We start from the raw sequence: 21,235 nt of genomic DNA, 5'->3' as shown, positions 1-21,235 counted from the left end.
TTTTAAATATTGGATGAGCAGAACATCAGATATCTGTGGTACAATATCAGAAATTCTAACAGACATGTGATTGGCACCCCAGAAGGTGACAAGAGAAAGAGAAAAAGTATAAAAGATGTCAAACTGCTGAAAGCCAAAGATAAAGAGAAACTCTTGAAGGAAGAGAATAATTGCATATCACACACGAGGAACAACAAAACAATTAATGACTTATTTCTCACAATAAATAAGGAATACCAGAAGACATTGTAATGACATATTTAAAGTCTTGCGGTGACAATTTGTTAAGCAAGAATTTTATATTCAGTGAAACTATTTTTTAAAAGGCAAAATAAAAAAAAACAAAAAACATTTCTAGATAAACAAACGGAGGGAATTTGTTGACAGCAGACCTGTACTATAAGGAATGCCAAAGGAGTTCCCTCAGACAAGAAAAATGACTCTAGAAATAACATCTAATGTGAGAACTAAAGAGCACCTAGTAAATATATGTGTATATTTAAAAGTTATATTTTCACATCTCAATTTATTTAAACAATGTATGTCTAAGAAAAATTGTAAAAAAATTGTGGTTTATAACATACATAAATGAAATATATATATGTATACACACACACACACATATCCATAGCACAAAGAAGAAAAAATGGAAATGAAAGTATACTGGTAAGAAGTTTCTATAAATATTTTACTGGAAGTAAGTCAGTATTAGTTTGAAGTAGATTGTGATAAATTAAAAGTGTAATAAATTTAAGATAAGTAGCAACCACTAAACACAAATTTTAGGGGTACTAAAATGGTATAGTAAGAAATGATTGCTTAACACAAAAGAAGGCAGTAAAAGAGGTGAGACAGACAGAAAACAAATAGGAAAATGGCAGACATAAATCCAGTCATATCAACACTTATATTAAATGTGAGGCAACTAAACAAAAGGCAGAGATTTTCAGACTGGATATAAAAAAGCAGGTTCCAACTAAGTGGTATCTATAAGGTATACACTTTAAATTCAAAGACATTAAAAGATTTGATAGTAAAAGGATGAAAAAAGATAAACCATGCAAACTATAAACATAAGAGATGTGATTATATTAATGACAGCATAATTTAAACAAGAAACTAGAGATAAATAGGGACCTTTCATAATGATAAAAATTAGTCTTACAGTAAGATGTAACAATTATGAATATGTATGTTTTAACAATAGAGCTCTAAAATACATGAAACAAAATATTCAGAATTAAGAGATAATGAATGATTATATTTAGAGATTGAGTAATATTCCTCTTGCAATAATTAGAAGAGTAAGTAGATAGAAGATTAGTAAGGAAATAAAAGCCTCGAGAAACACTGTCAATTTGACCAAATTGACAGCAGCAGAATCATGTTCTTTTTAAATGTGGAATATTCACTGAGATAAACCAAATACTCAGTAGGCTTAAGAAGTTTAAACAAAGTAAAATCATATAGAGCGTATTTCCTGACACTGGCTTGTTCCTTTTGTATCTCCCTCGTTTTGTTGGTTATTGGGCATAGTAAATTCGGAGCAGTTTCAGTTGGCTTATTTTTACTCAGAAACCTTACTCAGTTGCTTATTTGCCTATGTATCTCATTGAGTTATAATTCTGCAAGCTCATGTAGTATTGATACTGCATACATATATTTATATTATATGCAAATATATACATACTATATACACATGTGAACTAAACATATTTAAATTTATATTATTTGTATGTATCTGTTTACATATTTTTCTCTTTAATTGTTGTGCTTCTTGAAGGCAAGGAGCTGTTACGTACACGTTTTATTTCCCATAGTGTGTCATAGGTTATTATGTATAGCAGCTGTTCCCTGCAGGTTTCTGAATTAATTGCAGCTAAGATGTATTATTATTTGACTCTAAAGTATTGTTCCAATAATAGTGTAGGAAAATAAATGTTAAATTGGATTTATTTTTTATTGAGATTCTTTTCTCTCCTTATCCATAATACAGGTGCATCAAGAGAGTGTACACATGATTGAAGTCACAAGCAGTTTGATTAATGAGACTCTAGCAAATCACCCTGAGTGGGCAAAGTAAGAATATTGTTTGACATCAAAAATAGAGATGAATGACCTAGGTTCAGCATCCGTTTGCATGAAGTGGTCTTCATTGATGCAGCTGTCATGGAAGAGAAAAGATAGCATTTGCAAAAGTTTTGATGAATGTTGTCATATTTGAGTAAAAATTGCAAGTAATACGGGAGAGGGGGTGTTGGGAAAGTGCTTAAGATTTTGGAAATAATCTATCTTAAATGATGCTTTATATTCGAATTGAGATTTACAATTTCCAACATGTTAATAATTTACAAACTATTGTCACCTACGTTGTGACCTGTCTTCTTCACAGTGTGCGGTAGGTTGAAGAGATTATCGGTATATCACAGAAGAAGAAAGAAGATTGAGGGTTAAGGAGATTGAAACAATAATCCACTAGTGGCAGAGTCAGTGTTTCTGATCAATTAAGGGAAGCTTTCCAACATACTATCTGGTCCTTCAAGTTTCTATAGAATTTTTGACATATTTCAGTATTGTATCATTTTGGCAAACTGTGGCTCAGGACCAAATCCAGCCACCTTTGTTTTTGAAATAAAGTTTTATTAGAATACACCCATAGCCATTCATTCCCATATTGTCTATAACTATTTTGGACTGCAAGAGCAGACTGAATTGAGTAGTTGCGACACAGAGTCTGTGTCCCAAAAACTGTAAAATATTTACTCCCTGGCCCTTTACAGAAAAAAATTAGCTGACCCCTATCTTAGAGGCTCTCTTTGTGTACTTGTTTAATTTGGCTTCTGTGAGAGGGTTTTATGTCTGTGGGGAACGTTTAGCAGAGCTAAGCTGTTCATCTAATTGAACTTGATGACAAATTGCATGATCTCTTTTTTTACTAAGTTAGGAAATACTCTGCCAGTTTTACGATTATAAATTGAAATTTAACTTGGTTTTCTCCTTTGACTTGACTTTATGTCTTTATATAAACCTGCTTAGAACATTTCTTTATTTGAACTAGGTTGAAATCATATTTGAATATTCTTAAAAGGACTTATTTCAAAATACATTTTACCACACTTATCTCCTTTCCCCAGAGCATACTGAAAGTGCTTTTCTTCAATATTTATTGTTATAAATTGTGATATATTCACACAATGGAATAATGCGTAACTTAGCCTTAAGTAAAAATGAATGATTAGTGCCTGCAACAACATGAACGAATCTCAGAATAATTATGCTGAGTGAAAGAAGTCAGGCAAGAGAGAGTTCACAGAAAGTGGTACCATTTATGTAAAGTTCTAGAAAATGCAAACTGGTCTATAGTGACAAAAAGATTGGCGGTTAGGGTTGTGGATAGGGTTGGGCTCCAGGGGAGAGCACAAATATTCAAGAAGATTTTTGAGGGATAGATACGTTCATTATCTTGATTAAGAATATAAGAAGAGGCCTCATGAGATTTCATCCTAGAGTACTCTTTGCACCTGCACTACAGAGAAAAGATGGAGGGGGAGATACAAGACTGGAGCCTTTTAGATCAGTTAAAAGCTAGAGTTAACCAGGTGAGGTGATGAAGCCCTGTTCGTGGACAGTTATAGTGGAGGTGAAAAGAACAGATAGATTTTTAAGCTCTTAAGAGGGTCAGTTGGTGATTAATTGGGTATAGGAGGAAGAAATCTAGTGTGATTCATAGGTTTCTAGCTTAGAAAGTTAGTGAATGATGATGGATTCACTAATACAGGAAACAGCAAATTTTGGTGGAAAAAAATAATTCACTTTTTTACTTGTTGAGTTTGAGGTGTCTGTGGTAAGTATAAGTAGAGGCATCCAGTAGGCCATTGGTATGTTGGTGTGTAGTTCAGGAGAGAGATCGGGAGTGAAGTTAAAAAATTGGCAGCCTTACTATCTAAAGGGCTCCTTTCATGATCATTCTTCTGTAGTAAAAATAAGTCCAAATCCCTTCTGTACTCGTTTTCAATTGTAGCACCATCTCTATTGAAGGCATAACCAATCTGGGGAGGTCCAAATCAAGAGAAGTAATAGAAAGGTGGCTGTTTTTGTTTCATTTAAATTTTGAAATAATTTTAGACTCATAGGGAGTTGCAAAGAAATGCACGCAAAAGTCCCATGGACTCTTCTTCACCTCCTCCAGTGTTGTCATCTTGCATAACTATAGTACAATAATAAAATCGGGAAACTGACATTGGTACAGTACACAGACCTTCAGATTTCTCTGGTTCTCCATGCACTCGTATGTGTATGTATGTGTGTTCTCTGTAATTTTGTCATATGCGTAGCTTCCTGTAAGCTGCCAACAACATCAAGATGGAGAACTGTTCATCATCGTAAGTTCCCTCATGCCACCCCTCTATAGCCACACCTACCCTCTATCTCCTCCTTTAGCATATCCCCACTCTTGGCAACCAATAATCTGTTCCCCATATCTATAATACTGTTTCAAGAATAGTATATAAGTTGAATCATAGAGTATTCAGCCTTGTGAGATTGGCTTTTTTTTTTTTTTTGACTTAGCATAATTCCCTTTGAAGTCTATCAAAGATGGTGGATCAATAGTTGTTTCTTTTCATTGCTGAGTATTATTCCATGTAAGAGGATTTTAAAAAGCTGTTTAAACGTTGGTGATTCATGGTTCTGATTCTTTCGCAGCAAAAGGAGCCCTTTAGATATTAAGGCTGTCAATTTTTTAAACTTCACTCCAGATCTCAGTTGGAGTGGACATGAATTAATAGTAATGGTTTCTTGCAAATCTTAGTATCCAGTAGATTTCTGCCCCAAAGAAGGCAGAAATACCCATACCCTTGTGGGATGTTTATGTGGATATTCCTAGTTGAGGGAATATAGTTAAGAATTGATCAGACATATTTTTTTTCAATGTGGTACATGTTATATATGTCCCATGTAGCTATCTCGACTTCCCACGGATGTGCTTGGTAAGATGGTATATAAATGATAAATACTTACGGTAGGATCATCCTAGCAGAGCTTCAGAGAAAATAAAGTTGAACTCAGAGCACATCTCAATTCTTGTCTTGGACAATTCTGTTAGTCTGGAACCCATTTTCTACTTTCTGTTGACTAGGTTCAAGTCTGTTTATTCTAAGGACCCTCCTTAGGAGATAGCACTAAGAAGCTACTGAATGCCACTTAGCAATGCCATTACTTGGGAGGAACCCAGTAGGCTAAGCTGTTTTTAATTGAGGCTGTTCTCTTGGAAGGTCATATGGTGATAGAGATTAATATTTACCCAGGAAGGTGAGGGTAGGCCAGTCCAAATTATAGGAACTTGGTTTCTACTGAGGGTAGGAGAGTTAGATTGGCTGAGTTAGCAAATAGCCTAAGGAAGGAGCTCACTTTAGAGACTGTGGTTGGTATAAGATTGAGGCACATCCCAGTTGGTCCCAGGGAAGGTAGCTCAAGTATTTCTGGCTTCTTTCTTTTAGAGGGCATGTATTGCGAGGAGGTCTTGACTGAACTAAGGCCTCTGGCTTGGCCTCATGACAGCTTTCCTTATCTGTTGCTGTTAGGATGCAAGACATTGGTGAAGTGTTTTCACTGCAGCCAGCAAGACTATTAAGCTTAGTAGATGTTCATTAGTCATTAAGGACCAATTCAGATACCTCTGTGAATCCTCATATTTTTGAATATCACTACAACATATAATTTCCCCAATAAAAATGAAGTACCATACAGTTGAAAATATTCAGTAGTCCATTCAAACCACTGATGAATCTATGACTATTAGAGTGATTTAAAAGCTGTTATAGATATCTCTAAAGTTTTGTCTTTCTTGTTGAGAAATATTTGAACTGAGAATTCCAAAAAGCTTCACAAATAATTTGTTTATGTGGAGTATAGGATGAACTAGTTAATATTAAAGAGTCAAACCAATTTGTGAATGTCAACACCTCTGGTATATAGCAATTAAGAAATTATATTAAAATATTTTCTCCTTTGGAAAACACTGAGCACATGTCACATGTTATTGATTAAGGCAGATGCCTCCTCAGTTAACAGGAAAATGGGGAGCCCACCTCTCTCTGCACAAGGATTAAAGTTTGTAGACTGCAGTTCCTTGTATAGCTGGAACTCTGCTCAGAATTTCCTTGCATCTTAAAGAAAAAGATCTTCAGTGGATAAAAAAAATTGAAAACAATGATTTACCGTCTTAATTTTCTTGTTTTTTTTCCCCCTCAATTCTTCAGTTTGTTAGATCAGTTCTCAAATGTTAGCATGCATCAGAATCACCTTCAGGGCTTGTTAAGGTATGGATTGCTGGTTCCTAGCTCCAGAGGTTCTTTTCAGTAAATCTGGGGTTTGGCCGGGTTTCCAACTACTTCTGATGCTGCTGGTCCATGGACCATACTTTGAGAGCCACCATTTTGAGTCCCAGAACCACTTCCTCTGATGCTGAATAAGGCAGATGACCCAAGGCTTTACGGACAGAGAAACCCAGCAGAGCAGAGTGAAAGGATGGTTCTGGGAAAAGTGAGTCTAAAAGATAAAGCTTGAAAAGTAATCCCAAATATTAGAATTTGGCCAATTAGGCCTAATTCTAAGTCAAGGATTCCTGCATGTGATTCATTTGTATTTGTGCAGTGATGACTAGTCAATAGTTTGTCAGTTACCGATTATTTAAATATGTTGAGTTTAAAGAGTTATTGGTACAGTACACTAAAAGTGTACTAATTTTTCATTTTTTTCTGTATTTTTAAATTAGTTGGCTTCCTGAGGCTCAGGTAGTCCAAAGAGCCCTCAATTCTGCGGCTAACAACGTGTATCAGTATGGACGAGAATGGATAACTCACAAGGTAAGGGAAGATCCTCTCTTTGTGGCTTTCTTTTTGCAAGGCCTTCATTTAATAAAGCATAAACTGAGATTCTGTTTAGAACAATTGTATTTTTGCAATAGGCTTATATCTACAAGTCAGCAAGCAACATACAATGAAATTAAACCTACTGGATGATGACACTGAGTAGTGCTAGTAGCCTGAACAACCTGAGAAGTTGGCCATTTGCTTCTTGTTCAAGATAGATCTGATTCATTATTTGCGCATTAGGAAGGAATGATCATTAAGCTCAGGTGGTCAAAAAGGCTTCGTGGGAGTAAAAAAGTATTAGTGCAAATTAAATTTTATTATTTGCTGGTTAACTGTGCTTTGCAGTTTCCAATTTGTTTCATTTAGTCTTTCCAAGAAACCTGCAGTAGCGTGAATTATTTTGTCCACTTTACAAAGAAACAAACTCAGTAAGGCTAGGTTAATTCTCAAGGTCGTGTAGTAAATTGAAGAGCTTGGTTTCAAACTGAAGACTAGTCCGAATCCCTAGCTCTTTCCAGTGCAGTATGGCTAGAAGTGTGTGTCCGGAACTGAATAGAGTGTGTTAATATGGCAGCTGAGATAACCTTGAAGGAATGATAGGTCTTAGATGCATAAAGAGAATGAAGGGTGTATTTTAAGAAGGGATATATGTGAGCCAAGATGTAGTAGCAAGAGTGTGCTTGGGAGATGAGCTCAACTGAAGCTTTGTGAAGGAGAAATGACAGAAGACATAACTGTCGCAGTTAAGGATCAGATTCCATGATACAGATTTGGGATATCCTCCCCACCTTCTCCCGAGTATGGGAAAAAGTGGTAAACCAGAAAGTCACCACTCTCCTGGAGCATATACTCTGGTGAGAGGAGACAAACATTAAACATGCAAACAAGAAAGACTTTCACATCTAAAAGTGTGGAGAGCAGGGTAAACAGGATAGTGTGGTAGAGTGAACCAAGGTGATGTTTTAGCTGGAATGGCCAGAGAGCGTTTCTGAGGTGACGTTTCCACTGAGACTGGAATTTGCCCAGACCTGGTAATTAGTGAATTTGTGAAGATCTGATAAAACAAAGTTTTAAGCTGAGGTATAGGGAATTCAAAGTCTCTTGAGATGAGAACAGGCTTGGTTGAGGGAAAGAAGGAAGGACAGTGTGTCCAGAATGGGGAATGTGGTAATGGGACAAGCCCTAGGTCATCATAAGAAATTGGGATTTTCTCTTAGTTTCGAAGGTAAACATATGGATTTAAAACAGAAGGGGATATGACCCGATTTAGGATATTGAAAGCTCATTTTGGCTGCTTTATGGAGAAGGGGGCAAGAATGGAGAAGGAAGGGAGACCAGTTAAAATATTATTCCGATAGTTCAGGTGAAATATTGATAAGTTGGCTAGGATTGTGGAAGTGGAAACTGAGAGAAATGGTCATATTTGGGATATATTTTTGAGGTTGTTCTGATCTCAAAAATTCATGAGGTATTACTCATGGATTGGCTACAGAGTAAAAGGGAAGGAAGATTTTGGTTTGCTGAAGGAAGGTTAACTATGCCACTTGCGGAGGTGGAAAAACTTGGAGGTGGTAGTGGGGTATAGGTGTTACAGATTCTGTTTGGGGCATATTAAGTTTGAGATAGTACTAAATAAGTAGAGATATCAAAAACTGTAAGTGGACATACACAGCTGGAGCTCAGGGGAAAGATCTGGGCTGTTGATGGAAGTTTGAGTATCATTGGATAGTATCTGTAGAGTCAGATGATATGGCCTATATTGATTTGCTAGGGCTGCCATAACAAAGTGTCACGGACTGGATAGCTTTAACCACAGAAATTTATTTTCTCATAATTCTAGATGCAAGAAGTCCAAGATCCGAGGTGTCAATAGGATTAGTTTCGTCCGAGGCCTCTCTCCTTGGCTTGCAGATGTCCTATGGCTTCACATGGTCTTCCTTCTATATATGTCTGTGTCCTTATCTTTTTTTTTCCCATTAAGGACCCAAGTCATCTTGGATTAGGGCCCACCCTAATGACCTTATTTTACCTTACTTACTTCTTTAAAGACCCTGTCTCCAAATAGTCACATTCTGAGATGCTGGGAGTTAGGACTTCAACATATCGATAATGGGGGTTGGAGAAGGACACAATCCAGCCCTAAGGAAGAGGGTACATAGAAGAGGATCAAAGACAGACCCCTGGAGTGCTTAAGGTTCTGACAGTCAGGAAAGGCAGCAGGGAAGATTGAGGGAGGAGTAGCCTGTGAGGTAGGAGGAAGACCAAACTGTGTATGTCATAGAGGCCTAGAGAAGAAAATGTTTCAAGAAACACTTGGTCGGCTATGGCTAATGCGGCTAAGATTTCACATGAGTACTGAGAATTGCCCCCCACTTCATAGATGAGGTTATTTGTGTTAAGTCATACAACTCAAATGGCATTCTGACTGCCCTTGACGCTTTGTTGTTTTCCATAAGCAAAGAGCGTGTCACATACTATCAATAGTATGTGTGCTTTACTGATTCTTTTAATAGCAGTGATATGTCCATTAGACTGTGCTCTCTGGCCCAGTCTTCCTTGCAGCTAGCTATATATATTATAGTGTCACAGAACAGTATTCTAGGTTTGTAATGTTCTGCTATGGTTGATAGCGCCACGATCTTGAAAATAGTGTTTTATAGCGTGCTGTAAAATTATGCTGAACTCTCCTTTACTGTTAGGTTGTGGTATTCTAGAGTTATTTATTCACTGTTGTGCTGGGGGTGGGACTGCTAAAGGAGATGTCAGTTTGAATTAGTGCTTTATTGCAATAAAGGCCACTGTGCAGACAGTCTCAAAAAGAGACTGTGCATAATTTTCGGCCTCTTCTGGTTGAAAGAAAATCTCAGAAACTGATAGAAAAATGACAGAAAGAATTGGTAATAGGAGGTCTGTGAGTATCTGACAGTTATATAAAAGACAAATTTAAAGTAATTAAAGGAAATTAGACTGGGGTAATTGTGGTTTTTAATTTGGGGTAATTTGCTCTGTTAGGTGTCCTTTATTCATAGATTATATAGGCCATAGTTGAAAGAACATTCGAGAACTTTTAATTCTGACTCTGCCACTTGGCTGCATGACCCTGGGCCTGTCTTAGATCTGTTTTCTAAATCTCTTCTCTCAAAAGAACAAAGATGATGACAAAACTATTTTCTGTCTAACTCTTGGGGTTGTTGTAAAGATCACATGTAGGTGAAAGCCATTTGCAAATTGTAAAATATTTTACAGAGATAAATGGCTTTTATATTCACTAATTTGTGTTTGGTTTACGAATAAGTCACATATAAAGGAAAACATTGGGCAGATATATTTGCATCAGATATGTCTAATAAGGACTGGTTCAAGTATCTATAAGGCCAGCATCAAGTGGGCAAAAGGTATGGATAGGCCACACTAAAGGAAATACACATTGAAAACCAAGATGGAAAATGGGCATTCTAGTCACTAAAGAAGAAGAGTATAAATAATTGGTTATCATTCCCCACCTCTTAAATTACCTAAAAATTTATCAGTTAGTTTATAAGGCTTTGGGAAAACTGGTTCATTTATACTGTGTTGGAAAGTATTTATTGATATATTCGTTACAGAAGACAATTTAACTGCATAGCAAGAACCATTAAAATGCTCATTTCCTTTGATCTTTGTACATTTGTCTTACTGTTAGTAATAAGAAAAATATTGTGTATAAGGATGTTCACTGCATTGTTACTACTTGTGACATTAAAAATTACATATTATATATCATAGGATATATATATATCCTATGATTTGGTAATGATTAAATAATAGCAAAACTTAATGAACTAATATGAAACTATTAAAAATAAACATGAAGGCTAGTGATGAAGACTAAATATGAAATCCTTGTGATGCAAAAGAAAATACAAAATTCTAAATTATGTCAATGTAAACAGGCAGAAAGTTGCAAAGGAAATGGAAAAATGGCAACAGTTGTATTAAGGAAAGTGGGACTCCAAATCAGTGTTTGTCTTTTTAAAGTGTCTTTAATATTACCATATGGTTTTAATAACAACTAATGTGTGGGCTAAGATACTGTAGTAAATAGCCTTTCTCTAAGTTATCTCATCTCAGTGTGCTTGATTCCCACAAAAGTTGAAGCCGGTTTGCTCAGTCATAACTTTTAGACACAACATCTCTCAGCAAACTAAGGGAGATATTTGTGTTTGTAGCTAAGGTTTTAAAATTTTATTTAAAATTCTATGGCAATTCTTAATAATAGTGATAAATGTAGCATGAAACTTCTGTCTAATGAGTGAGCATTGGGGTCACATGGACAGATGTTTCTCTGGGCAGGTAAGATCAGAGATGTTACTTATCATTGCTTCATTAGTACCATTCCCCTATAGCATGAAGTAGCTCACCTCAAGACCTAAGGATGGAGGAGAGAGAAAAGAAGCAAGAGAGAGAGGAAATTTACTGAGAATATTAAGGAGTAGATTTTATGAACAGAGCACAGTTGTGGCTAGAGGCAATTAAATAGTCTGGAACATTTTAGTTTGATTTGGAACAAATGTAAAGACCAACATGTATTAATTTTATTGGATTATTGCCTGAAATATTAAACCAGATAATATCTGTATTTCTTTCAGCTTCATAAAATTCTTGGAGATAAGGTGAACAATACTGCTGTAATTGAAAAGCAAGTACTAGAACTTTGGGACAGACTGTATCATTCTTGGTTTGTAAAGGTAAGGTGTTTTAGCTAAGGATTTCAGTTATAAACTAATAAAGTCCTTTTATGTATCTGTCGACTAGATAGGATTGTTTTAACACTAGGACTTCATTTATTGAAATTTTTAAGCTGCAGAGTCTTCAACCTTAAGTCGCTAAATCATTGTGAGTTGATGGTTAATTTCCATGGCAGAATCTGCCAGTCCCTCTGCTCCATCCGTGTTGCATCGTCTATTCATTACCATCAGCAGCATCTCATCATCTAGGCTAGCTCTGTGCAGTAGAAATGTAAAGCAAGCCACAAATGTAATATTAATTTTCTTAATGGCCACACTAAAAAACTAAAAGTAAACAGGTGAAATGAATTTTAATAATTACTTAACCCAGTAAATTCAATGTATTATCATTTCAATCAGTAAAATAATTTATTCAGATATTTTATTTTATTTTATTTTTTTCATATTAAATCTTAGAAATCTGTTGTGTATTTTACATTGACAGCACATTTTAGTTTTTGGATTAGCAGCATTTTAAGTGCTCAGTAACCACATGTGGCTACTGTTTTGGAAAGTACAGCTGTAGACATTAAGAACTTTTTCTTTGAGGAAGTGCAAATAGATCCAGACATTTATGAATCTTTATTTTAAGTCAGCCTGTGTGCTACTTGTGCTGATATATTCTTACTTCAGAATTTATGATGGAAAAATATCATTTTCCATTAAATAAAAAAGCGACAGTTTTAAAAGCAACGGATTGTGCCGGGCTATGCTATGCCGGGCTGGCAGGGCCTGTGAGCCATCGGGAACTGTTGTGGAAGACTCCTGTCCAGTGGGGAAGGAGATGGAGAGCGAGGCAGAGTTAGTGGTGATTTTTCCCACAGTTGGTCTAAGGAGAGGAGGGCATATATAAATCTCTTTTCTTGGCGTAGTGGAGAGGAGGGCTCAATTTTAAATTTATTTCTTAGTGATCTGTTTGGGATTGTATACTCTTATCCTGAGAGGAGCTGAAGGAGAAGTGTTGATTTTGTGGATTTCAAAGACTGAGAGTTAAAACTAATTGAAGAATCTCTAGGTAGATATCTACTGAAGAAGCAGGCAATAGGGTTGTGTCTGTTTCTTCTAACTGGGGGGCTTTTGCTTACAAACAGCTTTTACTATCTATCCCTCACCCCCTTTAAGCTTTCTTTTATGATCCAGAGAGGTCGATGTTTTAAACACATAGGTATGTAAGTGGTTAAGTATGTTGCTTTCTTTACTTCTTTTATTAGGACCCTAGTGTCTTTATTGCATAATGAAGGTGGATATGGCTGTGCTGCTAACAGGTGGGGGAGTGGAACCACATGCCGAATGCTAAGAGATTGCCTCTGTTACTGAGTTTTAACCTCACCAGTCACTTCATTTATTCACGTCTCTTTCAAATCCAGTTATTCTTCTGTTCCTGCCAGTGTAATTTTCTTCCAGGTAGACAAGTTAGATTCTCCCCAAACCCCACCTCCACCTCTTATTTCTTTTTTTGATTCTGTTTTTTTTTTCCCCTTTTTATTGAGACACAGTTGTATTGTGTTGTATTGACATAACATTGTATTGCTTTTCATATTCTTCTCTCCACCCTGCTCCCTTTATTTTGTGTGGAAGATTAATAAGGAAGATGAGGGAAGGAGGAAAAAAGCAAGAGAGACCAGGAAAAAGGGGTTAAAAAAAAGGGAGGAAAGACGAAAGTAAATACTGTGTTCGTATACAGTTGAGTACATTGAGGAATAAAGTGTGTTCACAAATGTATTTAGGAGGGAAGCACTTGAGCCAGGCTGAGACACGGTAACTAGAATGTAAACAGACAGATATCTTTCAGGTCTTTAGGTGCAGTTCTTAATTGATTTCTAAAATAATGCAAAGTTATTAAACCATGTAAATGTCTAATATACTGTATATTTGAAACGAATAATAAAATTTTAAAAATATTAAAAAAACATAAAATAATGCAAAGTTTTTCACTTTTGTGTACTTACTAAAGTGCTCAAGTGGACCTAAAACAAAATAGGCTATTTATACTTTCTATTCTGTAGGTTAAGATGGAGATTTCACATCTGAACTTTTTTATTCCATAGAACGTGACACATTCTGGAAGACACAAAGGACACAAGATGCACATGAGTCGTCAGAATAGCTGGCTAGGGGACATTCTGGACTGGCAGGATATTGCCTCCTTCGTTCACGAGAACATTGAGACATTTCTTTCGGTAAGAAATAGTATTCATAGTTAAACTGGACTTAAAATAAAAAACTAAAAAACGTTAATTCTCAGCTTTCTTTATACACTTAAAGGCCTTTTAGTTACCCTGTTTTTAATGCCGCGAAATTTATACTTTTGCAAATTCTAAATGCACTAGAAAGATGTTCAAAAGTCATAGACCTCAGATGTATCTCCAACTGATGCACCCTTTGTGGCTGAAGAGTAAGCAAAAGATGCTGAATCAGGAAGCACATGCATGGTGCTGTTGCTCTCAGATTCTGAGTGAGCTAGGTATCCTCGTCCCCCTCAGCTGACCAGAATGTGCCCAGCTGGACCACTGGAGAGGGAGCTGTCTTTCTGGTGGGTGAAACCCACCAGATGGAAATATGCTTTTCTCTGCCGTGCACCATCCACTTCTGCATTTTTTTAAACAAAGAATGGAGGGCAGCAGGGAATAGCTTGCAGTGTAGCTAAGTTTTAGCGACTGCTTTATTCTGTTGTTTATTTTGTGAGGTGTCTCGGCCTATGGCTTTTCACAGAGATTAGAATAATTTTCTTATGCATAAACTTATGACTTTCATCAAGTTGGCAGAAGTTGAGATTTGCAGTGCTAGATTTTTTAAATTTAATTTTTATCAAAATAAAACATGACCGTAGCTGAAAAGTCAAAAATGCTTTAGAATTTTTATTAAAAAACTGTAGCAATGCCTAATTCTGTGCTTTTCCACTTCAGTCTCACTCTCCATAAACAGCTGTCAATTCTTTTAGCATTCTCTGGGCATTTCAAAATAATGTTTCTGCTGTTTTCTTGGTTTTACAGTTTTAGATATTATCTTTTGGCTTTCTGATATGGAAGATGAAGGTAAAGGTGTGACCTTTTTTATAAGTCCCTCAGTGCTCTCTTCCACTTCCTTTAGGATTTTCTTACAGCTCCTTTGGTTCCTGCCTCCATCCCTACACACACTTTCCCTTCCTCCCATCCACCTAATAGAGCTATAGCAGTTTGAAATGACATTTGTTTACCTCTGCCATCATATTTCATGCCAGCAGCTCTTGCTTGTATTCTAAACCTTCCTGCCTAATCCTCTTGAGTACACAGAAAGGTCACTTGATATTGGTGATTACCAGTCTACAGTTAATGTATTCAGTTAATTTCTTAAGAATTACCATAGGGCATTTCCTATCAGTATGACCCAGAAACTATTTTAAATCTTTTATTGATAAAAATTCCAAAATGACTGAGGCCCCCAAAAGAATGCTTGTCGATATCACAAGTAAGGGCATTGTTAGTTTGTTTCTTGGAATCAGTGGCATTTATTCATTCATTCTCTATCCCACAGGGTCAAACAGTCAATTATGCATATTTTTGTAGGCATTGTGAAACATTTTCAAGATTTTATGTAAGGAGTTTTTGTAAATGAAACCAGCCTACCAGAGTTCTCTTATAAAGACTGAGCTGAGGTTTGCAAGAAATGCCGAGGACAACAAAATGTGCCTTTATAAATGGTACATTTGAGGTAGGAAAGGAATGGATAGGCCTTTCATAGCACAGATGGTGTAACTTGAACATATGACAAAAACCAGAATTGCCTTTTGGAAAGGGCACCAAAATAAATTCAGACATGAGTTCTGGTCCCAGCTCTAGCTGTACTTATTAGCTCCATGCCCTTGGGCAAGTTTTTAAATACCTTTGAGCTTCACTTTGCATATCTATAAAATAAAGATGATATCATCTACATTGCTTCCCTCACAGAATTGTTGTGAGGTTTATGGGAGCATTTTGAAAACTGTAAGGAAAGGTGTTTTTCTGAACATTTTGCTTCCATGTTTTTCATTAAGAGGAAGGATGCTTGAGAATAGAACAGACATCATGAGGGAATTTAAGTTTATAAAGAGATATGAAGTGAAAACATGTAAGTGCTATAGATATTGTACATCTTTTTAGTAATATTTAGCATCTTTTTGGTTCTACTGAACTTTCAGGTGATAGATTAACTGAACTCAGTAGGTCTTAATAGAAGGGTCATCATCTCTCTGAGGCACAGTCTGTAGCTGCAGAGCTCTGCCCTGGATCCTATCTGTTCATTTCTTCTATTGTGCTTTTAGTGAAGATGCTTTTGTATTTGTAGATGTAACTAAGTTGGAGATGGCAGTGGGGGGAGGCAGCTAATGAGACAAATGTTAGATTTTCATGGCCTGCACTTGTGACTCTACATGCATTTTGGCATATTCTCCTATAGGTGTTTTTTACTATTCATTACCAGTTTTACATAGTTATAATCATGATGTATATAAAATTTTTGTATCTTGCTATTTAAACTTAGTATATCATAAAATACTTTCCTATGTTAATAATAGACATGTTTCTGATGGCTGCCTACTATTTGGAGTAGCTTCACCATAATTTACTCAACCATTTTCCTTACTAATCAATTTAAATGTTTTTAGATTTTTCTTTTTTTAAAATAATAGTTCTTGTCTTTTCAGTTTATGGTACCAAACTATCATATTAAAAGCACACTAGATACCTGTAGAAACTTCTTCCCTAGGGTCTAGTTCTGATATTCATCTTTTCCTCCTCTCAGATCTTGGAGTCCCTGTGGATTGTTATGAGCCGAAATGTGAGCTTGCTTTTCACCACTGTCACTACACTCCTGACCATCCTCTTCTACAGCGGGACGGCCCTTCTCAATTTTGTACTGTCTCTGGTATGTACATGGAGATAACAACACATCAGATTTCCTTCCGCAGTAAAGCATATTCTTGGTTCCATTTGTGTTTCCTTCCAATAGTTTCCAAATGTGGTTTTTTAGGAGATACTGTCCTTTGTTTTGCAGATAATTTTCCTGACTACACTATTTTATCTGTTAAGTTCCAGTGATGAGTACTACAAGCCAGTGAAGTGGGTGATAAGCCTGACACCACTGTCTCAGCCAGGCCCTTCCTCTAATATTATTGGCCAATCTGTGGAAGAAGCTATCAGGTAGGGCTAAGATTTATGCTGTTTTTATTTCCTTCAGAAACTTCTTTCCAAGAGAAGCCCGTTTTCTGTCTTGAGCCTTCCTGGTAACATTCAGTGTTAAACTGGTGATGGAACTGGTATTTTCAACATTTTTTAAATCTCCTTTTGAGAGGATAATCTGAGCAATGCGAACCTTGGTAGGAAAAAAAAACTCAAAACAGTTTAAATATCTTATTCTCAAGCCTGTGATTCACGAAGATTTAATGACTCGTCCCCATCAGCTTTCTGTCCACAGACTCTTGCTCTGGCTGCTGATCATCATGTCACTTGGGCAGGAAACCTGCCTCTCATAACACCTCACTTTCTCTCAGAAGCCTCCTTCTGTTCTCAGGAGTGTTAGCTTTGCTCAGGGAGGAGATTAGGTGGCCTCCCTATTTCTTCTTTCCCTCTGCAGCCAGGCTGAGCCCTCTGCAGGGTTGGATATTGACAATGCAGTTTTCAGTTATCTTAAAGTCATAGGCTCTGTGTGCATTGCAGGTCTGGCCAGGAACTTCTGTCGTGTCTTCTGGGATCCATGTATTGCAGGCTTGGTTTCTGAAGGAGGTGTTTCTTCAGCATTTATTCTTCATATGCTCTTTCCATGTCACTGGCTCCTGCCCTGCTTTTCTTTCTTCTCTTCATCATTTCACATAGGTAGAAGCCTTTGGATGCCCAGGCCTTGTCCTTCATTGCTCTGAACTCATTATTAACACTTTACTACATTTTTACTTTTATGAATAACAACTCAAATCCTCATATTATCCATTATGAGGGCTCCTTTTTCTAATAAGTTCTTAGCAAGGTGGTTGTAAACTTCTCTTGAATAGTGACTTTTCGGCTGGCATTTATGTTTCTACTTACTTGTAAAAAATACTATTACTTGGAACTAGTCTTCTGCATAAATTTTGGTTTGACCTGATAATCTTGTCTGAATGCTCTTGGCTTATTTTTTCACTGTATTTATGCACCAGCTGGTGAGGATACCCCTTTGAACTTTGGGAAACCCTCTATTATATTCAAATAGAAAGAATTCTCATAAATATATTCTCTCTAGAAACTTTGGTAGATTTTTTCCCTTTTTCCTACTAGCAAAGCTTAGGTAAAGCCTTTATCTGTATCTTGCTTCTTTGATTGGACATCGAGTGGGATTAAACAAAAAAAACGTTTATTTCCCCTATGGTACTCTCGAGTATCCATGTGGGGCCATCATGTAAAGATTCCAAGTTTGGGAGTGTATTATCTAATGTAACAGTTTTCAGGATGAGGCTGTTCTTCAAGAAGAACTTACTGGCTTTAGCATTCCTTGTAAGCCTATGTGACTGTTGGTTGTCATCTTTATTGAGTAAATGAAATGATGAAAACTCCAGGAATAGATTAATGTTAGTTTATCTAAAGTGACATTGATCTAACTCAAAAAAGTTATGCAAATGCTCTATCAAAGAGGAAAAATAACCTCCCTTTGCAATAGACTAAAGCTATTGAATCAACCATCTCAAAGCCTGCCAGAATCTTGTAGACAGTGTGACTTAAGTCAAGCTTTACAGAAAAATCCCTAGCTTGTCCATTAAAAAAAACGTCAAGAAAGATACTTTATTTTCCTAAAGTAGATATATCTTTATTAGCACTGTGAGAATAAGAATTCTCACAAAAGCTTTTTTATCTTCAAATTACTGTTCTTGAATTTTCTCTTGTTCTGCTTTCTTAGTGTGAACCACTTACTGACCATCTTCTGAATGTCTGTCTTGCATCACCTTTTTTTCATGGCATATTTCGTATGAAAACTAAGTTGTCCTTTGTTTTAAACTTGATTCTTCACTGTCACAGTTGCTTGGAACTGGTAAGCAGAGCTGTGATTTGCTTCTAGGTCCAGCCAATCAAAAGCACTATTTTTGCGGTATGCCACGATACCTTCTTGCAAGAGGAACTGAGTGGGGGAGATCATAAATGCATGGTTTTGTTACAACTGTTCAGGTGGACACCTGAAGCTGACAGCTAAAAATTCCGGTCTGTGGCTTAGGAGGAAATTTGAGATTGGTTTGACCTGAAAGAGTGTGGTCATCTACAGAGATATGAGGAAATATTTGTCTTTCTACAGATTAATTTGCCTTATCCTTTTGGATTTGCATACACTAATTATGCACTCTAACAGTAGCCCGTGTCTTGGTTCCAAAGTATAATGGGACAAAACCTATTCATTTTACCATCTCATTTTTAATACAGAAAATTTTTTTTTTTTAACAATCCTCAGTACCAGAACCATAATCCTAGTGGTTCTCAAAACATAGATCTTTGTGAGTCTGAAAAATATGGTAGACTAGAGAACTTGTTATAGCCTGGGCCATTTTTCTTACCACAGCTATATCAAGTTGTATGAATTAAAGGTTGTAATTCAGGATGATTTTTAGCAGTCTGAATGCCTTGGGTGTGTTTATTTACTGGATCAACTTCAAGACTTAAATCAGAATATACAGGTTTTTACGTAGATGCCTCTGAAGAACCTTCTCATATATGTGTAAGAGAACAGTGAGTTCCAGTTCTCAGAGTGCTTGTCAGACTTTTCATTCTGACGGGTTGGGTTCAAGATGGGATATGTTTCTTCATGGAGAAATACTTTAAGAGGAGAAATATTATACAGATGATTATGAAAATACTATGTCCTGAGAATGGAGTTCAGTCTGCAAATTATCAGTGATACCAGATTTTATAAGCATAAATCATTAGTCATTATCAATGTTACAGTTAAGCTGATCATTAAACTCTTATGGTCCATTAATAAGTTAAAAGTGGAATTGAAATTGGGAGTTAAGTGCATGACCAGACAGTGAAAATGTCTTTGTTCTTTAAGCTTTGCCTTTTGAAATATGTGGCTACTTTATAATCTCGGTCTCATTGAATTTTTAAACTTTGTTATTCACAATTCTGAATAAGTATTCTAAATTGAATATATTTGTGATTGTGTTTTCACTTCGTGAATTTTTGAGTTAGTGGCATGCATCCTTTTTCCCTAAACCATTTTCCTCCCCTTAGAGCATGTTGTGTCCTGAATGTTTGCATCACACCCTTCTTTCCTGATGCTCCCATTCTGCTTGCTCTGGTGGAGATATTGCACATTACTAAGTTGCATGTTGTCACGGCCTCAGTGCAATTTAGTGTGTGTGATATTTTCACATGAGTGCATGCACACGGGTATGGCTCTTGCTTGTGGAATCATAGCTTTTCAGTGCTGGTGGGTGGGAGTCTTGATGAATTAGATGGGAAGATGTATGTACTGTGAGATTTTTGTTAAAAAGTGAACATGGTTCCCACCTCTACCCCCTAGTTTTGGAGAATTAAAAGTATTTTGGTTAAAAAAAGTCAGCGTCAATAATTTAGTAAGTCAGTGTTCCCATTTTTGACTTTGAGCGCATTAACATTCATTGGAAAGAAATTCTCATGGAATTAAGATTCTAAACAATCTTTGTTTAAATTAAAATATGTAAGGAAGAGTTTAAAGATGTTAGAAAATAAAATTTCATTTATTTGAAGAGCTATTTCTCCTAACACTGGAATAGAGAGACAGAATCTCTTTTCCATAGTTGGGAAAATTAAATAAGCTAGAGTTCTTAAATAATAACCAAGTTGGTAAATATAATGCCTATTTAACCTGCTTGATTAAAGATCAGTCTGATAAACTTAAACTTTTATTTCTTTAAGTTTCCAAGGAAAATGACCTTAAAAACTTTGTCTTACATTTTATTTCTCACTGTATTTCTTTAAAAACTGCTAAATTCATTTTAATAGGCTTATAATGGAACTGGTGTTGAGATACAAATGTTTGGTGTTTGCCTATATAATTGAATCAACCCCTTGTTAATTTTTTAGTTAGCATTAGAGTAAGCATCTATGATGACTAGACCTTGTGAAAGACACAAACCCATGTGTTAATGAGATAAAAATATTGAATTACTATTACTACTGCCAGGGTCTGTCAGTAGGTGATGTAATGTGATGCCACTGTCGTACACTTGTGTGTGTGACTCCCTGTCTCCAGTGGGGACAGAAGGCTTCCACGTTAGCGGCTCCTCCTGGTGCCCCGCAGCAGCCCTGTAGGTCTGCTTCGACAGCACTCCTGTTCCCCCTGGACTGGGAAATCCAGTGTCCACCAGTACATTTTACCGTGGAGCCGGGTCTCTGGGACAGACCAGCCAGGAGAGGGAAGGAGATGTAATTTCTCAAGAGAGAGGTTAGGTAGTAATCAAGGGAGCTGGGGAATATACTTCTCCTGATTGGTCACTTTATACAGTAGTCACCCTCAGTTTTGCTTTCTGTGGTTTCAGTTACTTATGGTAAACCGGGGTCCAGAAATATTAAATGAAAAATTCTAGACATAAACAATTCATAAGTTTTAAATTGTGTGTCATTCTGTGTAGTAATGATGAAA

General features: G+C 36.4%; 1 protein-coding gene across 1 annotated transcript in view; it reads left to right on the top strand.

Annotated features, from left to right (window-relative positions):
- TMEM245 (transmembrane protein 245) overlaps positions 1–21,235 on the top strand; it is an 84,696-nt gene that overhangs the window by 35,614 nt on the left and 27,847 nt on the right. The window contains exons 8-13 of the mRNA XM_039870660.1: positions 1,997–2,079; positions 6,776–6,866; positions 11,504–11,602; positions 13,690–13,821; positions 16,400–16,522; positions 16,652–16,797. Of these exons, the coding sequence (XP_039726594.1) occupies positions 1,997–2,079; positions 6,776–6,866; positions 11,504–11,602; positions 13,690–13,821; positions 16,400–16,522; positions 16,652–16,797 (674 nt within the window). The remainder of the gene's footprint in view (positions 1–1,996; positions 2,080–6,775; positions 6,867–11,503; positions 11,603–13,689; positions 13,822–16,399; positions 16,523–16,651; positions 16,798–21,235) is intronic.

This window comes from Pteropus medius, unplaced genomic scaffold (genome assembly GCF_902729225.1).
Source record: "Pteropus medius unplaced genomic scaffold, Ma_sr-lr_union100, whole genome shotgun sequence".
Taxonomy (NCBI): domain Eukaryota; kingdom Metazoa; phylum Chordata; class Mammalia; order Chiroptera; family Pteropodidae; genus Pteropus; species Pteropus medius.
Note: the sequence above shows the minus strand (reverse complement) of the source record. Positions and strands in the feature narration are given on the sequence as shown.